At 40.6% G+C, this 15,212-nt stretch overlaps 1 protein-coding gene across 1 annotated transcript; it reads right to left on the reverse strand.

Annotated features, from left to right (window-relative positions):
- Positions 1-8: 8 nt before the first annotated feature.
- On the reverse strand, positions 9-15,042 carry PTTG1IP (PTTG1 interacting protein). Its single transcript, XM_077349169.1, has 7 exons — positions 14,849-15,042; positions 12,001-12,053; positions 3,064-3,172; positions 2,743-2,848; positions 2,562-2,627; positions 2,186-2,232; positions 9-1,184 (listed from the first exon to the last, which is right to left on the reverse strand). The coding sequence occupies exons 1-7, from the start codon at positions 14,946-14,948 to the stop codon at positions 1,138-1,140; spliced, it is 528 nt and encodes a 175-aa protein (XP_077205284.1). The 5' UTR covers positions 14,949-15,042; the 3' UTR covers positions 9-1,137.
- Between the last annotated feature and the right edge of the window lie 170 nt (positions 15,043-15,212).

Below are 15,212 nucleotides of genomic sequence, written 5' to 3' on the forward strand. Positions count from 1 at the left end.
CCATGAGATTATATAAAGTAACAGGTCTTTACTCACACACACACAAAAATTAGCCACAAGGTTTACTATATTTTCTTTCATGTAAAAAGAAAGCTTTTTCATTCCTTTGATTATTTGGCTACTATGTAGCAGTAGAGAACAGCAAGAGTCCAGTAGCATCTGGAAGAATAACAAAATCTGTGGCTGAGTAGGAGCTTTCGAGCATCACTGTTTAGATGTCTGAAGGTATAACTGACCAAAGTTCATATCCCGCCAAAATTGTTGTCAGTCTTTAAGATGTTACTGAACTCCTGCTCTTTTCTACTGCTACAGGCAGACTAACAAAGTTCTCCACCGTGGCTATTATGGACATTCTTTCTGAGATAACAACTACTTCAGATAGAACAGGGATTTGGCAACATCATATTACAAACAATCCTTTTGTTACAGCAAAAGTAATTTGACTAGCCTATCAATGCACTTAAGTATAGCAGAGCCTCTAAAATTCTAATAAATAGCCATTCAATAAATCCTGGCCTAAAAATCTATACAATCAGTCTTTAAATACATATTGCAGTTATTGAGATGTAATTAAAAGGCACAAGAGGAGAAAGATAGAATATTTGGCATGGAATTTTAAAGATGAAAAAAATAGTATTTATATAAAAAGTACAAACCTCATAACCCCAGGATTTTTTTAAAAGAACCACCCTGTGCTGTAGAATAATTAGATTCAGAAGTGTTTAAGCATTTTTTTATAGTGGCACAATTAAGGCTTATGTGGCTCTCTTATCTTTACATTAAAAACAACTACATTTTACAATCAGAGAAATACTAGAAGACAAAACATTCACTCTGTGATCTGACAAAGAATATACAATACAAACAAGATACCATATTAGCAAAGGACCTGCAAAGCAGGCAGAGAACAGAAACTTAATATTTGTATTTTGCTAGACCAGTAGGAATTTTAGAGGTATGTTTGGCTTGATCCATTTGTTTAGAGCTCCCTGAAATTACAGGTGGCTTTGTCTTGTGCAAGGATAATTTCTCCCATTTGCAATTAAGGCATCTAGATATACACAGGAGCTGTGGTGTGTAGCAGTGTATAGCAGCTGTTGTGTTATAAACAGCCTTGCCAGAGTTGGTTTTGGTATTTCAGTTGTTTTCAAATTTGGCATAAGGGTTCTCTTCTTTAAACAGACCTGGAAAATATAAAAAGCTCTGGTCAGAAGACAGATTTTATTTATTTTGATTTAGACATTAAGAATTAAGGGTAAGGGGTAAATATCCCAACAGAAATACGAAAACATTTTCTTTCTTGCAGTAAATTTGTGGACACCTATGTTTTCAGTTATGTTACAGTACAAAGCACTTCTTAGCACTCTGGCTGACTCAACTGGTTATCCCTCCAGTCACTTAGAACAGTTAATCTAGTACTTAAGAGGCCAGGGGAAACAAAGCCTTAATAACAGCTTATCAGAATTGCCAGGACAACAGTTCTTGTTCAAGCAAAATCCTAGTCAAATGACTGGTTGAGGGAATATGAACTGCTATACACTCAAATGTAGAACACAGTACCTTCAGTAATAGTGTATGAAGTCAAGAGTTTACTCTGACTTGGGCCTAGGTAGTGTGTGGTAAAGGGCTAATGCAGTGCCAGGGGACTCAACACTGTGCCAGGAGACTGCAGGAGAGGGGGCTGGATTTTCCACAGCTCAACTATGTTAATAATACTCTGTCAATAGAAAAAGAGCAAGGCAAAAGCACAGCTAAATTAAAATTCCTTCCTCTGATGTGCAAATGTTTTAACTGGCAGGAATATTTTATACTTGGCAGCACTGGAAATGTGGCTTTGCACTCCAACAGGCTGTAGAGGTGCAGGCCATTCCACCACCTCTTTCTACTGCATGTGTAGACTAAGCCTTGGTGACATTCAACCACAGGGAGTTGCCAATGGCAAGATTTTAGTGGTGTAAAAACTAGTATACTAGGGCTTCCCTTTGGATGAGGGGATGAGCTCAACTCTAGTGAAAAAGGTGTCGTTCAAATCCTGCTACAGATGCTGGATTTTAGAGAAGCCACCACCACTTTTTAGGCAGATACTTGGAAGAAAGAACAGGTATTATGGTAAAGCTCCAGGACTTGGTAGTAAAACTGACATATCATATACATTCACAGACTAAACAAGCAGTTGACAAATTACCATATTTCTTCCGGATTTCATCATGTCTAGATTTCATCTCTGCTCTCCTGCAAGATATACAAAGTATGCCAAAGCAGCTATTAAAATCCAGAAAAAGTACTGCATATATTTTTCTTCTCCAAGTAGGAAATAAGTTAATGCTAGTGAGAACTACCTATGTAGTTTTTACACTGTGCTTTTTCACTCAGCCCAATAAGAAAAGACCTCCAAGGCAGTTTACAATACATTATTCCAGACAGATAGAATGTGCCAAGCACATATTAAATCACAATAAAGGAATAACCTACAAGACAACACTGCAATGCTCTAAGCCTTCTATTTCAGAGATCTTCTGAGAAGAGGCCAGAAGAGAGGCCTTTGGCCAACAGCAACTCACCTCTCTTCCTGCCTTATTCTTCTCTGCTCCTTCTCTCTGGCAGCTTTTTCTTCATCCTTATCTGGTCTGCTCAAAAATAAGAATAATAGGGACATGTATGATTTTGCATGTAACAACCCAAGGAGAACAAAAGACTTATTTCTGTTTATGCTCAAGAAGTGAAACAAGTTCAGATACTTGCTTTTTGCTCTTTTTCTTCCTGCAGCAGCAGCAACAGCAAACACAGAGAGCAATAATGATGCTTCCCCCCACGACAGACATTGTAATAATCAGAGCTTCAAAATTCACTGGAACAACATAAGAGCACAAGTAAGACACTTGAAAATTAACCACAACAGTAAAAGCCTGTCTCTAAAAACTTAAAACCTAAGCACTATTCTATGCAATTTCAAAACAGAACTTATTTTCACAAGTAATGTACCACAAGTTAAACTGTAACAGTCAGTGTAAAAGCTCCAGCAATGGCAACAATATTTGTGGACTATTTCTGAAAGTCACTCACCACCACAGACACCCCAGCGAGCTGAACTCAGTGCACAAAGAGAGCTGGGCGGAAGGATATTCCTAACAGGATATTCTATGCATTTCTTGTTGCTGCTGCACCATAAACACTGGGAAGAGGAAAGAGAATAAAAGGTAAATAAAACCACAGCAGAAATCAGCTAAAATGCAGAAACATAAGCAGTCCTTTTTTGCTCAACTATATCATCATCATCATTATTGAACATAATAAAGCTCAAGTTGACAACTCCCTCCCTCTCTGGGGTGTGCGCCAAAGTGAGAGACAGAGACCGTTTATGCACTGAGAACTTCACTGCCCCATCTCCCGTGCAGGAGCACAGATCGGAGGCGGATGAGATGCACCAGGCCAAATGCTCCCCCATGTGGGTGCAGGAAGAGGTGGGGCAACCTGCCACGACTAAAACTCCAGCCTGCAGCCTGGCATGAAACCTCCAGTGCATAAACGGTCAGAGAGAGAACTGTGCCAATGAGAAGCAATCAGGTCAAATTGCATGCAGACAACTCACTCCTGACCTGATTGGCTTTCCCTGGGGGTGTGCTGCTAATAAGGAGAGAGCACTCTGCCAATGAGGGACAATCAGTTCAAACACCATTTTACCAATGAGGACCAATCAGTACAAATTGCACTTTGCTACACCACACATAAGGTGGCTATTATTGAACAATAGCAGGCAGCCAGGCCATGTTGCATCATAGAAGTATCAAATCACCCAGAGGTTGCTTCCAGACCTTGGGTTGTCAACCTTCAGGTAGGACCTGATCTCCCACAATTATACCTGAACTGAACTCCGGATAACAGATCTATCCCCATGTGAGAAAATGACTGCTTTGGAGGCTAGACTGTGGCTTTATTTGCATCTGAGGCCTCCCCCATTCTCAAACACTGCATCTCCTCAGACTCCACCATAAAATCTTCAGGAATTTCCTAATCCAGAGGTGGCAGCTCTAGTTAGGCCTTGGCCCATGCATCTTTCCTCAAAGGCCAAAATAGGCCTGGAAAGGACCCTGTCCTTAACTTATTTAAACCCAGCCTGGAATATGGGGTTGCTAAGAAGAAGGAGGATCTTATATGCTGCTTTTCTCTACCTAAAGGAGGCTCAAAGCAGCTTACAGTCGCCTTCCTTTTCTTCTCCCCACAACAGACACCCTGTGAGGGAGGTGAGACTGAGAGAGCCCTGATATCACTGCTCGGTCAGAACAGCTTTATTGGTGCTGTGGCGAGCCCAAGGTCACCCAGCTGGCTGCATGTGGGGGAGCACAGAATTGAACCCAGCATGCCAGATTAGAAGTCCGCACTCCTAACCACTACACCAAACTAGCAACAGTCACTGAGGGAATCCACAGCAAAAAGCTACAGGTGCTCCATTTATCATTTTCACATAGTTTTAACTCCTAGTGGTGTTTTTTTAAGATTTCAATTTTTTCTGCAAACCTGAGGCTACTTTCAGGTTTATAGAAAGATATTTCTTGCCTTTATACAGCTCCAGATTTAAGTATCCAAAGACTGTCTGCCTTTCTTATTAGAATACAAGATTTAGTTCCAAAATAATATATCTGGTCACTAATAGAAACTGGATGCTGGATTCTATTTACCATAGATTGATCCCATAAGGCAATTCTTAAGACAAGTGAACAAAGTTATACCAAAGGATCAAAGAACAGATCCAAAATACTCAAAGAGGAATAAACTGAAGCTTGTTTTTAGAGTCTTAGGATTCTGCAACCTGTAAGTGCAATACTTTCCAAAGAAATGAAATTGTGTTTGGCATCATTCAAACTGTCATAACAAAAGCTTCTTAATGCATTCATACCCAGGCAACATCCTCAGTACCAGAAGTTTCCTGTTTTAGTAGCATAAATCTTTTGCACTAAGAGTTGGGGTGTGAGCTGTTGGTAGTTGTCTTAATTTAATCATATTTGTTTTGTATTCACGTGATTATATTAGAAGTAAGAGATATTAAAAATCTCTTCCGATTTTAAGATCCCAAAAAATAGCTCTGTTGAGAACCTAGTCGGAGCCTGGAATAAGAAGCTCCTGGAAGCTATCAGCATGGCTGCCCCTCCATCAATGCCTTCAAGCCTTGAGATGGACTCCAGCACCCTAATTTACTGTGGAACTAGGTGACGTGAAGCAAGCTGAGAGGCATCTAAAACAGTATTGGTGCAAAACCATAACTAGATAACACAGAATGTGCTATACAGTTAATTAGAAATAAGAGATAGCACTGACTGCAGCAAAAAAAAAATGCTACTTTGCTGCTACCATTGCATCACTTAGTTCACATCCGCCTGAGTGGTTTAAGTGACGCATGCAGTTGCTGACCCCCAAGTTTCTAAAGTATGATGATTAATTGTGATATTTTTGAAATGTCTACTACTGAGAAATATGTAGAGTGTTTCTGATTTGGATGCTAGCTGTACTATAGCAGAGAGACTCGAAATGCCCAGTGCACTTTCTGGTGTATATATGGAACATTTTGATCCACTTTCCATAATGGATGTTGACAGGATCCTCAGACCTGTGAAGGCTACTATGGATCCTTGCTCATCCTGGCTACTGATATTACATGAGGTCCACATCACTAATTCCATGATGTTCATCATAAGTCAGGGCAACTTTCCTTATCACTGAAATAGTTGTCATCCAGTCCACTACTGTTTTTAAAAAACACTAGAGAAGAATTAACTTGTCAATTATTTGCCCTTTCTGGGCAAGATCTATCAGATGGCAGTAGCAGAACCACTCCAAGTCTTCCTGGATGACTCATCTGCTCTTGGAACTCTTTCAGTCTGGCTTTAGGCCAGGCTACAATCCAGACACTGTGCTGGCAACTTTAGCTGATGATATCCATCTTTTATGTAGACAAGGGCCATGCTTCTTCATTGGTCTTACTGTAGCTTCTGAGACTCTGGACCATGCCATCTACTTTAAGCAATGGGAAATAGAACTAGAGATCAAAGGATGTGCTTTGTATTGGTTGACATAATTCCTCAAGGGAAGAGACCACTGGTTATTAGGGTAGGGGTTATGCTGTGATTTTACAAGCTTGGTATTATTCCCCCCTCCCCAATGCTATTCAATCTTGATTAAAACCCTTAGGATAAATCAGTCAAGGTTTTAGATTAGGCTGTCATCAATATGCTGATGATACCAAACTCTATTTCTTTATCCAAATTGTCTGATGATGCTGTATAGGTCTTGCATCTGAGCCAAATTAATGGCTAAGGGTGAACAAGTTGAAATGAATTCTGACAAGGTGGAGTAAATGCTGCGTGGGAAGACTGAAGTATGTAAAGACATTGTGCTTATCATATTTGATGGGGTCAAACTGACACTTGCTGACTCAGTAAAGAACCATAGGGTTATACACAGCATTACTGATGAAGACGTTAATACAGATGCCAAAAATGCATTATTTTATTTTCATTAAGCCAAGAACATGGCACACTATCTTAACTCAGCTGATCTAGCCATGTGGATCCATGCAACAACTTCATCCTATTGGGATGCACTCCATATTGGTCTACCCTTAAAGTGAACTTGAAACCGCATGGCAAAGAACACCTCAACCCAGTTAATATTGGGCAGAACATGTATGTCATTCTGCACCCATGCCTCTGGATACCAATCAGGTTCAGTTCAAGGTCCTGGTTATCTATAAAGCCTTTAACGGTCTTGGACCCAAATACCTGCCGGACCGTCTTTCCTAGCATGTTCCATCATACCAGCTTCAGTCATCTGAAGAAAGCCTTCTGAAGGTACCACCCTGCATATGAGCAAGACTGGCAACTGTCCATTCTCATCTATTCTCTGTGATAGTTTTTACCTTGTGTAACAACCTGCCTGTGGTCAGGAAGGCTTTCCCATTTTTATCATTCTACAGATTGACCAAAACAGAATGTTCAGGAGAGCACTTCTATAAAGTTAATGAAACTACAGTAGAATGGAACAGTTCATCAGAGCATCATTAATGGAACAGGACTGCAGTTTACTGCCAAGATTATTGTTAAGTATTGTCTTGCTTTTATTGTATTGTCTTTTACCTTTGTAATTCTACTATAACCAGCGTAGAGAGTTTGTTGTTTGCAGTGCCTTCTAATTCTGTAATCCTAATCAAATTGCGTTGCTCACTGGATATCTTATGATTTATGACTTAATTTTTTAAAATTATGTAAGTCTCATTGAGAAAGGAAGGTTATAAATAAAATGTTACTGTATGATGAGATTTGGAAAGCACTTCCATACAAGTCAGAAAGAAATGAACTGAAATTGCTCAGTATTGTTTGCTAGATTGTTGTGTCTATCCCTGATCCATAAACAAAAATGTTTTTAGATGGTTGTCAAGAGATTGGCTCTCACATATTTTGCATTTATGAATCTCCAAAAATATATGCTTTTAGTCTATATTCCAAGGGGAAAACACTATTAGAAATATAGAGATATCAATATAGGATTTATTGGATCATATGGCATGTATGTTGGGTAGCCAGGAGATCCTACGATTGTAGGATTGTCTGGCAGCCAGGAAAGAGATGTTTGGAGGTGGTTAGCCATTTCTTGCTTCTGCATTATGACCCCTGTCTTCATTGGAATCTCTCATCCAAATTCTATCCCAGGCCAACTCTACTTATTTTCCAAGATCCAATGTGCTTGGCCTACCCAGATCAAGGCATATCAATGAAGAAGATCCTGCCCAAGCTAGTAAGGAAGATATGGCTGTTTTGAAATACACAACTTAGTGCCTGTACACTGAAAATAACAGGCCTTAATTCACATGCTATATTTATTGTTGTTTCTCAGTGGCTACGCTGATTAAATGTTGGAAACAGAATTAAATGTTCAGTGCCTTCTAGTTCAGCAGAAACAATTCTCTTTTATCCCAATTGAGGCAGAAATGCATGAAAGAAGACTTGACTAAAGTGCCCTACTACATGAAATAGTTAGGCTGGAGGTGAGAGATCTTGCTCTATCAGACCTGTCCTATTATCTCAGAAAGCATGATAAAAGCTACAAGAGAGTCTTATGGCTTGATGTTGCTGCCCTGCTTGTATGTTCCCACCAGCAGAGATGGAACAAGGAGAAATGAGTGTGATGAGCAAAATCCTCTGCAATTCTGTAATGTTTCCACTAGTAATGTTCTTAACAACTTGTATCATACTAAACAACAAAGTAAGCCCGGAAGCAGAAGCTTGCTGCTTTGTGGTGCTATTTATGTGGTGTATCATCGGCAAGTCAAAGTATTCTGCATCATAAATTATTATTCCCAATAATATGTTGGGTAAGTGCTGACATTCTTAGGATCTGTATGAGAAGTTTGAACTAGTGTGTGATTGCAAAAGGTTGTGTCAATGATCCCTATTTTAGCCAACATATGTATAAAATGAGTGAAGACTTCCTATGCCACAAATTTCCAGGTGACATATGTAAAGCAAAAGTGTTTGAAAAGCAATAGAGCACTTTCTGTATTAGCAACAAAATACAAAGGGGTCAGACAGACCCATTTTAGTAACTGGCTGCTAACATAATGTAACTGTTAATATAAATCTGTCTGTGTCAGGTTAGCAAAGTGCAGTTGAACTGTTTTTGAGAGAAACTGCATTCTTTCATTTTCTAACCCTTTGTTGCACTTCTAAATTGCTGTGGTTTGTTGCTTAAAGCAGGGAACTTTTAAAGAACGTATCAAGTTGAGCACTATAGCGCTATAGCACTTCAGTGCTATAACAGCACCATTGAGATGCCTTGACTCAATGGACTCAAGGTGTCTCAGTGTTGCTGCTATAGCACTGAAGTTCTATATCAGTTTAGTGCTATAGTGTTCAACTTAGAACATCCCACATATTTAAAAAAACTATGAGGAAGATGATGTGGTGAAAAAGGGTAGGGGGGAAGTGGTGCTGTTTGAAATTACCATAATGCTTCAAGGATGGCTCATTAACGGAAGGAAATTCACTGTATGATGCTCCCATCCCTGTATCGCTTTACTTGAAATTGGGCCAACAGTGAATAACATCCAATTTAGAATGGCAATGGGAAAATCCTTAAAGGCTTGTCTCATGTTTACAAGCTGAGAAACTGCTTCAGTTTCTAGTTCATAACCATATAAGTCCATTTTACTGACAATAACATCATGATTAAATTTGCCTTCTCATTTTTAAATCAAGTTTCCTGTCTTGAAATTATCACACAAGGGGCAGTGCACACTGGATCCTGCTCTTCAGATCTGGAAGAACACTAGTTTCATCCTCCGTCATGCCTCTGCAAACAGAAACATGTCTGTACAGAAAGTACAGCAGACAGTGGTCAACAGAATATCACATGCTTTGTATGTACTCCTAGGTTTAATACTGGGCACATCCAGTTTTAAAAAACAATGCCTGGGGAAAGATGTTTTTTCGCTTGGAGACCGAGAGCAGCTACTAGTAAGAGTTGACAGTATACAAAGCTAGATCAACCACTGGTTTTATACTCTATACAGTTTCCTATCATAATGGTACCTAATAGACATTGTCCCAGTATTTCAATCAGCTGTTGTTTATTCTAAGCACAAGTAAAAGTGAAATCAGAAAATGACATCTCTCTCCTAATGTTGCTGCAAGTTTTATTTAGAAGCTGGTCCCATTAAACAGCACCAATTCACTTTTGCCCATGCATAGAACTGTACCCTAAAGCTATATGCCAATTTGTGTTTAGCCTAATGCCAACTTCATCTGTTTTTAAGAGAAAACTAGAAAATGACAAGGTAAGATCTGACGATAATAGAAATTTTGAGTCTACAATTCTGTTAACACAAAGACTGTTTATTAGCATGACCAACTGTGCATGTGCATAGGAGTGTTTTAAGGATTTACAGAGCCTGTAGTACCCGAGCCAGTTTAAGGATTTGCAGGGCCCTAGAAGAGTACAATTGCAGGGGGAGCAGCCGGACTGGGGGCACAGAGGGCCCCCAGAGTGGAAAGGAGTGTCACAAGTACCCTTAAAGAGGGGAAGGGGTAGAGGAGAGGGGCTACAGCCCTGATTTATAAGGGGAAGGCCTCAAGTGGTGCCGCTGGCAGCACAGGGGCCTATAGCATGTGCTGCATGGATAAAACAGCCTTGCATGTTCATACTCTTGCCTCTTAAAACAATTCTGACAACTGCCACATCCAATTTAGAAAACATCAGAAAGCCAGTAAGTTACCTAAGCTAAAGATCCCTACCAACATCATTAGTCTAATGAAAAAGGTAAAACTAAAGAAATGAAGACCATTGGATGAGACTGAATTGGACACAACCAATAAAACCAATTCTAGCCATGAAATCTTGAGCACCACTGATTTCAGTGGATCTGACTGAACCATTGAATAAACCTTAGTATTAAGGTTTAAAAGCCCATAAGCCATACGTCTATAAATCCAAGAATTAATAAAACAGTAAAACAGAAATTTGCTATATCAACAACACTATGTTGATATAAACGGCTCAAAAACCTTAATCTTACATTATCAGAAAAGGAGGAGTGTTTCAAAATTCATTTTCTCAGGCAATTATCTCTTTCTGCTTAATATTTTGGACAGTAAAACAGAACATGGGATAATGAATTTTCTATCATTTGGCAGCTTGAGTAACATTGCTTTCATCCAAGATGATAATGTGGTGCAACATGCAATCTTATATGCCCATCTCAATTTAGGAACTGATAATATGTTAAAGAACAGACACAGATCAAATTCAGTGGAGTGTTTAATTCCAAGATGGAGAACATTTCCACTTAGTATCTCTTTGAAGGTCATTCCACCATATATAAACTGTTTCTGTCTAAGTAGTGATGGCCTTTTTCAATTAATTTTTGTTTTACATAACCCCAAATGCTTCACTTTAGCATACACAATGTCATGCCATTATGATCAGCTGCGTTCTTTTGCTGATGACACAACAAGGATTGAGGAACTTTTAACATTAACTAATCAACATTTATATTTTATTATTATATGGTCTTCCAGATCAATGTTGAAATTTTTGGGAGGCTTAGTCTGAGTTGCACTACAGCAGAAGCAATACATGGTGGCATAGTTAATACTTTTGCAAAAAAAAAAATAGACTGAAGTTTCTCAAGTTTTTCTACTGGGCCCAGAAATCAAATCTGAGATCCATATAAAATGTGCAGTATCATTATGGTCTTGTAAGCTTTTAAATGCACTGTGATATACCGGGGACCTTGAACACAATAAAACTTTTTAATGCCAGTTGTGCTTTCTGTTTAAGATATTTAATATACTTGGACCATAACAGGTCTTCAAAACATGTAAGTTCATGTTACATACTGCTGTGTCTTTCAGCAATGCTTTGTTTCACTCTTCACACAGTGCATGTTTTAGAATATAATATCAAAAACACCAAGTAATCAATAATCAATACAATTTGCTGCAACTCTTTTAAATGGTATTTTAGAATTACATGGTCTAGCTCAAATAAATATGTTATTTATCTGCCACCCTTAGTCTTAAAAAACTGGTATAAGTTTCACACACACACACTAGGAGATACTGCCCATTTGGGCAAAGTTATGGACAATTACATACATGTATTTTTATTGCACATACAGATTCTTTCTTTTTATCATGCTGGATAAAATGTGGTGTTAGTGCACATCAGAATATCCGAACAGCTCTGAATTAGGCTGACTATTTTGATTCCACACTCCTCAACATGCAACCAGTTGCGTGACCTTGGGCTTGCCACAGCACTGATAAAGCTGTTCTGACTGAGCAGTAATATCAGGGCTCTCTCAGCCTCAGGGTGTCTGTTGTGGGGAGAGGAAAGGCAAATGTAAGCTGCTTTGAGACTCCTTCAGGTAGAGAAAAGTGGCATATAAGAACCAACTTTTCTTCCTCTTCTATTTAAGAACACAGCATACAGCAGGACTTAGTGATTACTTACAGTAACATTTTTCAGGCACTCTTGACAAGTTTTATTCGTGTACTGGTCACAGCCTATTGAGATGGCAAAAGACAGGGAAAAAGAGATTAAAATAGTGTTAATTATAAAATAAGTAGCACAAGATCCATTTATTTTTGGTTGTCAAATAAGGAGTTTCCACCTGCAAAAAGCTACTGGTTATGAGGCTAAATTCTGTTCCTTGTTACTTATAATATACTTTAAAATACTTTTGAATCACCCCAATTCATACATCTTTAGAATCGGGAGATTCTTACTTTACTATATTTCTCTGCTTTGCAGGGCTTTGCTCAGAAGCCAAACTTTGGACCATTCTATAGAACCATGTATCACAGTTTCCTGATTCCAGGGATGTATGAGTAGTGGAAGTCCAGTTTTACTCTGGGGTACAACATGCTCAACCCCTTATCATTCCTCTTGGATTCCTTAATCAGGCAACATGATGTAGAATCTTAGAGAGAACAATTCCAGGGATGACAAACTGGATTAGTCCAAAGCTTATTGTGAAATGCAGAGCTGTTTAAACATCCAATATTATTTGTAGATGGACTGCATAATAAGAAATCAGGAACAAAAAAATAGGGAACTGGGAACAAATTCAGTTTCATCAACTAATGAGAGTCAATGTAAAAACTTATTTCCCTGTGAGCTGTTTGTTATTCTAACCTCCTCAAACAGGAGATGTAGTTGCAAGGTTTGTTCACTTATTTTGTAACAGTCATTTCTCACATTAAAAGCAGCAAATGGCAACAGCTCTTTGAGAAGAGGAAGCACCAAAGCCTGTGTGATCATCTTGCGCTGTTATCCAAGATTGTACATATGTTTGCTATATTAGGAAAATATGGTACCAGATCCGTGTCGATACATGAAGTGAGTAAACTGTGAGAAATCATGAAGATTTAAATCTGCTCAAGACCACACTAGTTAACTCAAGTTTAGACCTCAGCATAATGACTGAAAGTTCAGAAAACGTCCCAAATCCTGCATACATTACATAGTCTTAAAACCTATTTGAGTCATTATTTGGGGCCTAGCTAAATTTGACACTGCAAAATTCATGGCTGCCTTCTTCCAGCATTCTTAGAGCAGAAACAATGGAGCCTGACTGGGACTGTGTGTTGAGGGAAAAGGGAAACTCTTCCATTTGTGCTTAATTTTTCCACTACCTCTTATGCTGTTATTATTAGTTATTATTAGTCTTCAAAAGAAAAGTACAATTTCCCTTCCAAAGCTATTAACAGTTCATATGATATTTTTGAGACTGCATGTGAATGGGAGGGGGGGGAAGGGAAGAGTCAAGCACCCTCTTCTACTTGCAGCCCCAATCCAATTCAGGACCCTGCGTGGCAGCCATTCTCAATGTTTTTTTTTAAATGAAAAAAATCAGCATCTTCTCCCAATACTAGGCTCAGTTTGTTCTTTTGGAATTCAGTGTCTTGCTGTGACATAGAGGCTAGGATGCTTCATAAAGAAATGTTGACCAACAGCATGTCTGAGTCAGGGCAGAGAAACAAAATCCACATACCTTGTGATGGGGCAACCAAAATGACACAAAACATTGTGCAAGCTTTTGAGCTTATCAGAATTCTTCACCAGGTTAAATCGGGATCCCCAATGTGGTGCCCATGGGTGCCATGGCGCTGGCCAAGACCTGTCCTGGTGCCCACCAAGTATTTTTAGAAATTAGGCAGGGCTGGGTGGGGGCATTTGCATATCAGGGCCTCTGATTGGCTGTGCAGATTAAAAGACAAAACAGAGCTTCTGCCTGAAATGTTGAAGTGGTGCTACTACAGTTATATATAGTTTTTCTTCCTGATATTCTGTGGTTGGTACAACCCCCTGAGGCAGCCTTTTTGTGACTGCACCCACTATCTGGTGTCAGAATTCCAAAGATGCCCACAAGCTCAAAAGTGTTGGGACCCTTGGGCTGGATTACAAAAAAATTTAAATGGAGGAAAGACAAGCATATTGATCATACTCAAGCATTTCATGGATTTTGTTTCTTGTTCTGGATTTTACATGGGCTAATATGGCTGTCTATAGTTTCCCCCCTTAAGTGGAAGAGAAAATTTCTTAGAACCAGTTATAAGAGCGTTAGACAATGGACTTAAGGAAGGGTCATAAAACCACTGCAATCCATTTTGCTAGAGTTTATGCAGCTGACAGTAATTCCAGCAATGAACAGCTGTTCTAGTGACCTCAGCTACCATTACATTGCTAGAGTCCCTTAAGATTAGCACTTAATTTGTAGCCGAAGTCTGAACTGACACTGTCAAAGGTTCAACCTTCCCTAAACTCTTGAAAGGAACACTTCCCACAGGCTGCAAACAAGGTACCAAGCCTGGTAGCTAAGTCCAAACCTATGCCCAAACACTAAGTGGCACACGCTGGATGCAAGGACCAAAATCAGACTAGTGAGTGAAATGTCCATGCCCACACTTCCAAGTGTTTACAAGGGAGTGCTAAGGATCACATGGCCTTGGCTGCACACCCTGGGCGCCGGGAGACTTCGATTCGGACTCCCTCCCAGAAATATGTGAGTCAACCAAGCCACCCAGCGGGGCGATTAGAGAAAGCCGATCGCCTCAAGCACCAAGGAATGCGGGCCAACGAGAACCGCGCACCAAGCGCCTTCTCAGACGAGGGCATCCTCCCCGCTTGGCCGCCAGCCCCCCTGCGTGCCTGGCCGGAGCCTTCCACGGCTGGCGCTGCCCCTTGGGGCACCAGCTGCTCTCCCAGGAGGCGGCTCAGGAGCCTCGCAGCTCCCCCTTCACCCAGGGCTCGCCTCGGCAGACGCCCCCCCGGTTCCCCCGGCCTGGGAAGGGCTTACTTCCTTGCTGCGCGGGCGCGGAGGTGGGCTCCCCCCAGGCGGCATCTTCCAGGGTCCGGAGAAGGAGCAGCAGGAGCGCCGCTCTCCAGGAGGCAGGCATGGCGGAGCCCTCCTCTCCCCCACGGCCAGCGGCCTCTACTTTCCACAACAGGAAGCGCCCCGTGACACGCCCCGCCCCGCCCCCGTACGGTCGAATGACGGGGGCGCGCGCGGGGCGGGACCAAGCTGGGGGGATGGGGCGCGGTTGGTCTGGTCTGGCTGAAGGGCGGTTTTCACGACTTCCTCGGCCCCCTTTGCGATTCCGATCGAAACGGAAGCAGGGTTCTTCTCACGTGCTGTTGGAAACGCTTAGTAGTCTAGTGCG

The sequence above is a fragment of the Paroedura picta genome, chromosome 8, assembly GCF_049243985.1.
Source record: "Paroedura picta isolate Pp20150507F chromosome 8, Ppicta_v3.0, whole genome shotgun sequence".
NCBI lineage: Eukaryota > Metazoa > Chordata > Lepidosauria > Squamata > Gekkonidae > Paroedura > Paroedura picta.

Coding starts and splice junctions, on each gene's coding strand:
- PTTG1IP (XM_077349169.1), bottom strand. CDS start 14,948: ATGCCTGCCTCCTGGAGAGCGGCGCTCCTGCTGCTCCTTCTCCGGACC. Junction 2,849..3,063: donor TCGCTGGGGTGTCTGTGGTG/GTGAGTGACTTT, acceptor ATGTTGTTCCAG/TGAATTTTGAAGCTCTGATT. Junction 1,185..2,185: donor TGAAATCCGGAAGAAATATG/GTAATTTGTCAA, acceptor TATATTTTCCAG/GTCTGTTTAAAGAAGAGAAC.